We start from the raw sequence: 11452 nt of genomic DNA, 5'->3' as shown, positions 1-11452 counted from the left end.
CCCAAATACCTCTCAGTACTTCATATTTGTTCTACCCCCATAATGCCTTATATTTAATTATCTCGGCATCTCTTCTTCCTTTCGCCCTAAGAGACTGTTCATGCTTTTTCGAGTATATCTGTCCTTCGTTTAGCCATATCCCGTTTAGCCATACTACATACCTTACTGCCCCCTTAAAAGTATACAACAAGGCAAACTAACCCGGGCCGTCAATACACAATATCAAAACAGCGCCAGGACCCTCCTTAAGGCTTCTACAGATACCCTTTACAGAACAGGCATTTTCCAACCCCTTCAAGCCCTCCTTAACCTGCACCGGCAGAGACAAAGCATCCCCCTGTCTTGCTCACCAGATCGGCGGTGGGTATCCCAGACCCCCTACGCTCCTATCTCTTTCCCAGACCCACCGCAGTCTCCGATCTACCCCTCTAACTTCCGCCTCGCACCCATTGCATGCAACATGTCCGCACACACACACGCAGGCCACCGCGAAGCATACGCATAAGCAACCGCGGGTTCCACGGCAGCCATCTTCCTCCACCTTTGCCTCTACAACCAGCACTCACACAACCGGTCCATACACCTCCCCACCCTCCAATCTCGCCCTAGAAATTCACGGGATCGCCGATGCAATCACACACTTTGCCGCCCTACCCCCTGCGCTCACATGCGTTGTCTATGCACAATCGCAGGCACCTCTGCGTTCCTTTCATGAAAGAGCCCTCCCTTTCCCTACCCGATCGGCCTTAGATGCCGCCCTCTTAACATCAAGCCCACGACCGGTGACAGTTCGGTGGATCCCTGGTCACGTGGGCATCCTCGGCAATGCGCTGGCTCACCAGCTTGCCTGCGAAACTATACACCGGGCACCGGAGCTCCCATGGACGAGCTCACCGACGGAGCACGCTGTCAGGGCTGACAAATGCACTGTCGACGAATACTACTCGAAGCAAATATTAGACACAGCCCATTTACCGCCGCCACACCCATCTTTATCGATCCGTGAAACTAGCATTCTTTGCCGAATACAGTATAATCTCCTACATACGCCAGCCAAACTTTATCTGTACCGGTCCACTTCCACACCTCAGTGCCCAAACTGTCCACACACATAGCAGAGATAGAACACTGCCTTAAGGAAAAAAAATTGCGCGTAACTGACTGCCTGGGTCAGTGGACACCTGAATAGCGCCTTCAGGCACGTGGGGGTTGAGAGAGAGAGATGTTCTCTACATGCGCTAGCGCTGACAACGTCGTGACAGACACGCGGCACTGCAGCAATAGGCCGCAGCTTTCACTGGGTGAGCAAACTGTCGCGATCAACCATAAATTGTAGTGGTGGCGGTGGTGACAATTTTATTTGCAACTGGAGAGTTTGGGACACATACGTCCTGGGCCCCCGCACGGGCCCACTGCACTGAAACGTTCATGTCCCGGAGGCTCATGACGCTGGCAGCCCGGCCTGCGGCGATGGCTTGCTTGGCCGGATCCTCGGAGCGCAGTACGGTAAACCAAGCCTCCCAAGTGGTAAGTGCTCCAAGCTCCCGTGGGGGAGGATCCACAGGGCAGAGGAAAAGCATATGGTCGAGAGTGGCTTTGGGGTGGGGTCAGAGGGTGCAGGAGGGCTTTGTGTGGACTTGGTGATAGCGCGAACGTATGAAAGGAGAGGGTAAAGTGCGTGTTTGCAGCCGCGTCCAAAATGTCGGATGATAATTGTTGAGGGAAGGACGGGGTGGATGGCAAAGCCGACGCTCGCCTTTGCAGGTCTGCGTCATATTACTGAATGAGTGCATGCGCTCCCGGGAGGATCTCAGATCGGAGGCCGCCGGTGCCCGATTGAGAGGACCTCGGGCTAAACGGCATCGTTTCCGGGATTCCCCTAGTGGGCAGGCATAGGGAGCCTACATGTTGCGCGCCTCCGTCTTTTTAGGGTGGTGTCGCCTTTTGACCTGGCTCGTGCCACAGCCCGCCGTTGACCAGTGCTGCCAGCAGACGTTACCGCGCCATATTGGTCTCCAGTCGGAATGCCGTTGCCGTGCGCATAAGGCTGTCGTCTTGCTGCTGCATAGTGTCTGTGATTTTCGCTCTCGACGGGAAGGAAGTATTTAATGGCACCTTGCTAGCACTGTGAGCACGTTCAGAGTTATGTGAGCACCGAAAATGCCTGGGTGTTGCTTTCCGCAATGCACGAACCACTGCAGGAAGGGCACAAGAATGTGTCGCTTCCCGGCTAGCCCTAACCGAAGAAAGCGCTGGCTTGTGCAAGTGAAAAGGGAACGCTGGGAGCTCACTGCTGCTTCTCGGGTTTACGCTGTGAGTATTATACCTCGCTTCACCATGTATTTGCGCGTATACTTATTGCTATATTCTACATTTTTGAAGGGCTCTATACTTGTGTTTTTTGTGAGCGCGGCCGGCCGTCGCAGGCAGCTCTCAGCTGATAGCTGCTGCGACGGCCACCCGTAGCCGAGCGTGCGCGCTAGTGGAGCCTATGCGTTCCATTACCCCGAATTAAGAAGGTACGAAACGTAAGTGTTCATAATTAAGCCTGGTTGTAGAACATGTTCTAACTTGGCAGTTGCATTTCAATCCTGGAATGCCCCGCAGTTCAGTTTTACGCATCGTTCAGCTACGTTCGGCAATCGGCTGTGTACGCAGTGTGCTCCATATTTATTGTATCTACGAAAAAAATAAATCACTGAGTGGTTCGTGGTGAAGTTCCGCACGGGGGTAGAATTTATGAATGATCCTTCTTTTTACCGTGTTAATTAAAGTAATTGACCGGTCTGAGTGCAAAAGATAAAAACCGAAGTAGTGCACTGCGAAACTTGTCAAACGTAGCTCAAAAAAGCATGGCCGTAAAAGCCGATTTTGGTGATTTAATGATAAGGTCGTGTATGGTGTTTTAGGCACGAACAACCAAGTGATTTGGATGAAATATTTCAATTCATTTATTTTCATTTATTTATCCTAAGGGCCCTTTCGGGAATTAGATAGGTGGGGGGAATACAATTCAAAATTGGTTATACATGGTCTGTTCTTAAAGTAGTAGGACTCATTTTTTTAAACAAAATTTATTCAAGAGAATGGTACAAACGATTACAACTTTTCAAGGTAGCACCCTTCCGCACCTACACGCTGCTGCTGATGAATTTTACCGTTTTCGTACGCCTCCAGGAACGCCTGGACCGGAATGCTGTTTAGCTCCCTCGTCACGGACTGTTGAACCACCTCTACCGATCCATGATGTTCCCCCTCGAGCGTCGATTTTATTCTCGGGAATAGAAAAAAGTCTGGCGGGGCCAAGTCGAGGCTGTAGGGGGGCTGAGGCAGCGTTGCCGCCTTGTGTTGGGCAAAAAATCGGGGTCCTCATTCACATGACGAAGAAGATCCTACCGGTTGCCCTTTTCCTCCTCTGACAACACTACCGGCACCAACTTCGCGCACGCTTTCCTCATGGATAAGTTTTCTGTCATGATCTCAAAATCTTGGGTTTGAGGAATGCGCAAGTCATCAGCAATCATTCTGATACTCATTCTACGATCACTGTTAAGTAAATGTTTCACTCGCTACACATTTTCGTTGGTCTTGCTGGTCGAAGGGCGTCTGGAGCGGTCGTCTTCCTCCACTCTTTCCTTACCTTCTCGGAAAAACTTGTGCCACTCAAAAAACACCTGATCTACCCATGGAAACGTCACCGTAGGCCTCCTTAATCATGTTGTGAGTCTCTTTGCCCGTTTTACCAAGATTTACTCAAAATTTGATCATGTATCGCTGATCCAGTAAACACTCGACGATTCTGCGTGACGAGACGTTTCGACAGGGGTTCACATTACAAGCGACCTCCTCCCTTCAACGGCCGAGAGCCGACTGCCGATTTTCCCCAGCATTCCCAATATCCCCCTTCAACGATACTGCACGCGCAGACCGCCTCTCGTCCGTCCGTTCGGCCAGGAAAAAACCAGTCCTACTACTTTCAGAACAGACCCTGTATATGCACACAAGTAAAAATGCACCTATAAGACAACCATAGAAATATAGAAAAGGAAAAAATGTAGGGAGAAATAAACTACTCTGGAACCTGTGTATTTATACAATAGATATATATTTTTGAATGATTACACAAGGCTATAACAGAATTAGCTATAAGCACGCGTAATACCGGGAGGGGAGCGCAATACAGCAATGAATACAGCCAAGTACATGAAGGAACAAAAAACGGGATAAGTAATCTAAAACCATGAATAACAAGAAAGCAATCAAAACAGCCTAACATAAGATATCATCTAAAGCTTTGAGGAAAGATGAATGATTAGACATGGAGGCGACATCTGCAGGCAAACTGTTTCATTGTGAGATCAACCAGCACATAATTATGCACTCACGTGTATTTCATGGTAATGTAGGGCGCGATTTCTTTCACATATGGTTTAAAACAAACTTGATATGCTTATCATAATTCGTAATTTCAACGCGCGTATAAAGTATTAGAACGGCTCAAGATGCGCTTTCTGTCGGTCATTTGGTGCATCATTGGGAAATGTAGACCGCATGGCCTAAATGTTTAATTGCAAAAAATAGCAGGTAATACATTTTCAATTGGGGTCCTCATTACATGAAGTTTCCAGCAACTCAAACAACTTTTTGTGTTTTCAAATAACTGTTAAAATTGTCTTTTTTTATTCAAGGCATTATTTGAAGACGCAAGTTCTGAACAGAACAGGCTAGATGGGTTGAAAAATCTGAGGCCGGATGCTGTCCCAACTGTTTTTCTCTATCGTGCTGAGTACATATGTAAAATCTATTTTGGAAGAAAAATGTTCCATTTCGCTTCGACATTCGTAAATGTAATTTATGTTTACAAAAAAAAACACATCTGAACTCATTATCTCAATGCACAGGGGTATCTGTCCTTATATTATTTTTTTACTCGAAGCACTCGAAACTGTGCATAACATGCTTTGGGTGGTGCATTTTATTTAAGAAAAATCCTAACATTTTTCCTGTAATTTTTACTCTGAAAGTAAAAATGGGTATCTAAGCTGTTTCCAAAATAAGAAAGCATAGGGAAGTATTTTATTCCTGTTATGTTTGAGTCCTTAATTTTTTTCAGCCACTCCAAAACACCGGAAGTCCCCAAAGAAGCGCACTTGCGCCTTGACACCTGCAAATTCGTCTCGCACCAAACGTGTTTGCACACCAGGAGACATTCCACAGCTGCCTTTACATCCTGGCGACGGAAAGGTTGCTGCCCACAATGCACAGTCCAAGAGAATTCTAGACAAGGCAGCGAATGGTGCAGACCACACTGGGGAGTTGAGGTGTCATCGTGCGTCAGCAGCCGCCTCTCCACCAAATCTCCCTTCCAACAATGTATTGAGTGACACAGACGACACTCCTGAGTCCTGCCATGATGATGTGTCAGCAGCCATTCAGCAGCCATTCTGCCAGATCTCCGTCCCAACATTGAAGCAAATAACGCAGACAGCACTGCTTCTGCACACGGTCAAACAACTACGCCAGCTGCCTTTATGCTTGCAAGCGGCGCAACTCCCAAATTGCTGATGTTGCGCCGAGAGAATGCTGAGTTGCGAAAAAAAAATAGCGACCTAAACAAGAGGTGTAAAAATTTGATACGACTGCATGAGCAAGCCAGATCAAAAGTACGGAGTCTTAATAAGAAAATCAAGTTAGCTGAGCAAGAACTAAGGGCGCTAAAATAATTTCTTGCTCCAGATCAAAAAAAAGGCTCTGACAACAAAAACCAGGGTTCAGAAGTGGTCGCAGAAGACTATACAAGCAGCTCTCCAAATCAATCATGCATGCGATACGACAGGCTACGAATTTTTCAGGTCTTTGTCATATCCGCTGCCTTCAAACAGGACCTTGATTCGAAGAACGCAGAACATTCGTTTCCTGCCTGACATCCTCACTGAGGTGATGGAAGTTTGAAAACGCAAGGCAGAAACAATGGAAGACATTCAGAAAGACTGCGTGTTTTTCATGGACGAAATGGAGATCAGCCAGGGCTTCGAACATGATGCCTCCCTCGATTGTCTTTTTGGAGGTGCGTCTCTACCGGAATCAACGGCGAATGTCGCCAACCATGCCCTTGTGTTTATGGTTGGGGGTTTAAACACAAGATGGAAGCAAGTTATCGCTTACCACTTCGCTGGTACTTCAACTAACGGATGGATTTTGAAGGAGCTAGTGTTTCGTTTAATTGAGCTCTGTTTCGAGGTTTTTTTGAGAGTGCTTGTTTTGACAAGTGACATGGGAGGAGCAAACAGGGCAGTGTGGCGCCTCCTTGGACTTTCAAGCCACAGGCACTCGGAAACTGTCTGGTCTGTTGCACACCCCCACTTGGATGGCAGGGAGCTATATTTCATGGCCGATCCTGCCCACGTTTTGAAAAATATTCGTGGTGAGCTTCTTCGTGCAGGCAGTTTTACCCTGGCGGTAGAGACCTCAAAGGAGCACGGCATCCCAGGAACAACTCTTAGCATTGAACATGTTAAAGCTGTTCTCGAATATGATAGCAACAAGGACGTCAAAATTGCTAATAAACTGTCGGACATTCACGTCAGCAAAGGACACTTCACTAAAATGAAAGTTAATATCGCAGTGCAAATGTTCCGCGAAGCACCTCCTGCCATTCGGTATCTAAACAAGCAAAACGTCTTGAAGCCGGAAGCAGAAGCAACTGCATGGTTTTTTGACCTTGTGACTAAATGGTACACTCTGATGTCATCCCGACACCCCATTTTGATCTCGCAAAGCACAAGGAAGCAGTTACAACCTTGGAGCTTGCATGTGCCACATTCAGTCGAATGAACACGGGAGTGATTGCACATATGAAGCCATCTCAAGCCGGTGTCTTGGTGTCGACAACTGTTGTACTGCGCCTGTCGGAGGAGCTCCTGGCGAACCGCGGATACTTGTACCTCCTCATTGCTAGGTTAATCCAGGATTGCCTTGAAAATATTTTCTCAGTAGTGAGGCTCAGGAAACCTGTACCAAGTGCGTACAGTGTGAAATGCGCATTGAAGGCCATTTGTGTTAGCCAGTTTCTGCATACACCTAAGTCTTCTAGCTACAACATTGATGACAGTAATCATTTGGCTGACCTCCTTGATCCAAGCCTGAAGAAGCTGGCAAAAGGCCCCAGCCAGCAGTCTGAAGAGCTGGAGAACATGTTTATGATCGGTCTGACGACTGCAGAGTACGACAACATAGCTTATGTGGCTGGTTTTCTTCTCAAGTCAATTATGAATTCTGTAGACAGCTGCAAGAGCTGTGAAAAAGTATTGATTTACAGTACTTTTGTCGAATACAGCAGCCTTATTCACCTTAAGGAATATGTCAAGAATTCTGGAAACCTCATTCAGCCAAACAACGTTGTAATGAGTATTTTGATAGATTGTGAAGAGAACTTCAAAACGTTTGCAGAAATGGATGAAGTCATGAAGCTCAAGAAACCATTTTCTAGCATTTTGAATGCCCTACAAAAGTCTGTAAAAATGCACATAGGATGTTGCGATTTTCACAAGCCTAAGGTAGAGAAGATGCTTCTGGAAAAGTATGTAAAAACAAAACTGAAGATTTACCTGCGACAGCAGCATGCACAACGGGTAAACGGGGCATTGAGCAAAACCAGTGGTGCCGCAAACTTGGAATAGCTCTGCAGTCATCTTAGACTAGGTACAGAGTAGTGCTGCAGTGGCGACTATTTTTTTTTATGTGAAGACACCTGTAGGGCGTTAATACCAGTGGCTGTGTGTTGACTCGTTGCGGACTGTGCGTTTGTTACGGACTCTACGCAACTTCAATGCCGCACATTGATGACGAAGGAAAATTTTTACCTTTTCTGAGTAACATTACATAGGTTTGTGTTCCAAATAGCTGTAAAATATTTTCCTGTTAAATTTTCTTTTTACTGTTCATCACAGCTTGCAAAAGGTACCCAAAACCAAGAAACGCTGGAATGCTTTCATTCAAATCATGCCTTTTGTTAACTTTGTTTATAGCTGTCACAGCTAAGTGCACGTTGTTAACGACGTATTTGTTCTGTACATTATTTAACCATGTCATGTAATTTTCAGCGCTTTGCTGGAGGTAATTAATTTCCTTATGTCTGTTGGTTTCTCCAGTATTTCTGTTCGTGTAAGTGTCCATGCTCAAAGTAGAACTAATGCAGGTATTATCGCATTGATTGCTTTCCCACTGTGATCAATGTAGCAAACTGTATTCTTCTCCAGCTGCTTTGGCGTAAAATGGTTATGTCTGCTTTGCTCGCATCAGCATTGTGCACTTGTGCAGCCCATTTTTTGGTTTAATTTGGCTTCTAGCCACTGTGTTTTGAGGTTGTTTTTTCAGTACATGCATTCAAAAAGTCGAAAATGATCAATGTTGCCTTTATATGCCTTACCCTGTTGGGCAAAGTGCTGTTTGAAATCTGATACTACTGTTCATAATTCGTACATATGTTTATGTGCTTGTTGGATTTCCCACGTACCCCTGTGATTACTGGAGCGGGATGTTGCATGTCAGGCAAGCATTGCAATAAAGAAACCTGTTGTGAATTGTGTGTGTCTTCCCCACTAAAACATATACAAATAAAAGGGCGCTTGAGGCTATGGCGACATGGCAGTTGGGTCATAAATGCGCTATTGTGTGTCGCAACAGCACCTTCTATAATATTTCTCAATAAATGCATGGCTACGCATTAAATTGATACACTGTGCACGTTCAGTTCGCCAGCTTCTCTAGGATGCTTCAGGGAATGGACTCGTAGGGTAGTGTGAGTGTGGCCTAGTTTACGTGCAGCATTTTTCTTATTTTGAGAATGGTGATGCTCCGGCAATGTTTAAGCATTGTTTGCGAGGTACCCTAGCAAAAACTTTCCTTAACGCCTTGTATGTGCACAAAAATGCGCAATTGGCGATGTTACGCATTTAATCGTTATAATAGCGTAAATGTAGAATATTGGTAGTTTTACAATTTGTTGGGAACAATTTACATACACATAAAGTAATAAAGCCTGAAAATGAACTAACGAAATCATTGTCTATTTTACTCAGCGCCTTCATGCGATTAACAAAAAAAAGTCTTTTTCTGGATTAAAAATGACATCGAAGAAAGGCGAGATAAAAGCCAGACGTGGTACTTCAATGCCACCAAGGAAACGTAATTCTGGCAAAACGAAGCGGCGTAAGAGTGCTTCCACCTTACTAGCTAATGCTCAGATGTTTTCCTGTCTGTTGCAGGATTTCACCTGGGGAAAGTTAATTACGCCTTAGCAACATTCTGAATATGAGAAACGAGGTGACAACGATTTTGCGAAACGCGTACTCGCGCGCTTCTACGAATAGCCTTTACCAAAGACGTAAATGTCGCAGTAAACGATCGATCCTGCAATCTCGATCGTATTCAGCAGGAGGACGCTCTTGAAAAGCTGCTTTGTCGATATTCCTCAAGCAAGCAGGGCGCTTCTCAAAGCAGGCAGGGCATACGCTGAGGAGCAAGATGGCGGCCCGTCAAGTTTGGCAGCCGCCACAGCCGCCGTTAGGCAACCTTGGACCCAGCAGTCACCACCCTAAAAGACGGACATGTAGGCTCTCTAGGCAGGCATCCATATCAGCTCCATGTGGCGGGGCGGCTGTGCGGCGAGAGAGTTCAGCATGCGAAATGCAGGGACGTGAACTCTCCCGCGAGCAAATTTTAGTGTGGCAGTTTTAGAGTCAGATTGTATAAAGGGCCTCCATGCGTGTGATGGCTAGGACAATGGCGGCCTCTTTGCCTCTTTCGAAATGGCAGGTGGTGGAGGTGGTGAAAAGTTTATTTGGAACAGGGCAGTTAGGGACACGTAGGTCCTTGGGCCCCCGCACGGCTCCACTGCACTCGAACGTTCACATCCCGGAGGCTCATGACGAAGTGGCAGCGAAACTGCCACCTGCCAGGGTGGGCGCGCTGCGGCCCGAACGCACTCAGCGTTACAGACGCCAAGCCGCGTATAAGGTTGCACGATACGCCATAGCTTTCGCTATCTAACCGGGTTCAGCAGTAGGTAAACCGCCGCTAATTTTTTATGAACACAAAGCCACTAACAACAATTTTTTTTATTATGACAAGTAACCGATTGTAAGGCATTCGTGTCACCAGTTCCTTATATGTTAGACTGACAGCATACAGAAACAGCAGTTGGAACCTTTCGGCAGTGACCGAGTGGTTAGAGCGTGAGCCTAACACTGAAGATGAGTGGGTCCGAATTCTACTGAAACTTCATTTTCTTCTGTGTATTTTAATATTGCAAATTTTCCAGACACAAAATTTGAAAACAAGGGAGTTCATGTGAAAATGAAGCCGTGACGGGCATTCCTAAATTAAGACGGGCTTAAAGACAGGTTCAAGCGCAATGCGCATCTTCTGGTAGAAACTTCTGGAAGCGCATGCACATAACCCTACTTTAGCACGCATTTCACCCCGCTCAATACGTAGTCCGGCTGCTGCACGGCTTTGCGCACAGGGCATCATTCTGTGCGCAGTGTGTGTGCGTTTTTATTTGCACCATTATTTATGCTTCACCTATTCATTCTCGAATCGCCTAGGTTCTTTACAGACGATCGAGCGCGGACTTGTCATTTATTCTCCGCGTTCTATTGTTCAAGGCACCGCGGAGCAGCTTCTGGAAATTTCGGCGCATACTGCGCAGTTCTTGCAGGCTGGCATTCGCTGGTAGCACTCGCGTGCGAACCGTCCGTGAGCTACCTTTCGCACCGCATCTTCGACAAGTTGCGAAGGGACCATGTCGGCGTATTCAACTGATGAACCCTTGCCGGCTAGTGTGATCGAGGAGCGACAGAAAATCATGCAAAACAGTGGCGTACACATCCTTTTCCCGGTAAGTGCCCTGCGTTCCGTTTTTTTCGTCGCTTCATCTTAGTGCTCGATGGAGAGCAGCGCATCGTGCACAACTCTGGCCATGAATTCAATGTATCTCGCCCTTGACCTAGTCTTAATCGACATGGAATTTTTTATTTATTTACATTATGCTCAGGGCAAATAATTACTGAAGGGAGTGGGTGGCACATAACAGTACTGACAAAGCACGAAGGAATAGCAAAACACAATAAATCGTCAAAACGAAGAAAACGGTGCGAATAGGTGAGTCAGAAAATATTACACATTGCAAACGGCATAGCTGCAGAATTAAACAACAAAGGGTCAGGCATTATCACACTGTTTAGTAAGACAGGTGATACCAGCTATAAGACGTTCGTGAAAGGTCGAGAAAAGTTCATATATGGTCTGCGCAACGAGAAAAAAATTACCACAGCAAAGGAAACCGGCTGCGAGCATTAATCAGCGAAAGCTGGTTGGAATTAGCGGCGCTTCCGGCAGGTAAGGTCGGTCTGGCGCACAAACGCTACGAGGGCGATACGCTGGCGAAGGC

At 46.4% G+C, this 11452-nt stretch overlaps 1 protein-coding gene and 2 pseudogenes across 1 annotated transcript in view; all 3 read left to right on the top strand.

Annotated features, from left to right (window-relative positions):
* Positions 1-2160: 2160 nt before the first annotated feature.
* Positions 2161-6463, top strand: LOC149369488 (uncharacterized; annotated as a pseudogene).
* Positions 6464-6606: 143 nt separating this feature from the next.
* LOC149369487 (uncharacterized) lies at positions 6607-7696 on the top strand (annotated as a pseudogene).
* A 3108-nt stretch (positions 7697-10804) lies between these two features.
* Positions 10805-11452, top strand: part of LOC149369486 (uncharacterized) — a 184497-nt gene continuing 183849 nt past the window's right edge. The window contains exon 1 of the mRNA XM_089558858.1: positions 10805-10900. Coding sequence (XP_089414984.1) covers positions 10805-10900 — 96 coding nt within the window. The remainder of the gene's footprint in view (positions 10901-11452) is intronic.

The sequence above is a fragment of the Amblyomma mixtum genome, chromosome 1, assembly GCF_055824585.1.
Source record: "Amblyomma mixtum isolate Tamu chromosome 1, ASM5582458v1, whole genome shotgun sequence".
Lineage (NCBI taxonomy): Eukaryota > Metazoa > Arthropoda > Arachnida > Ixodida > Ixodidae > Amblyomma > Amblyomma mixtum.
Note: the sequence above shows the minus strand (reverse complement) of the source record. Positions and strands in the feature narration are given on the sequence as shown.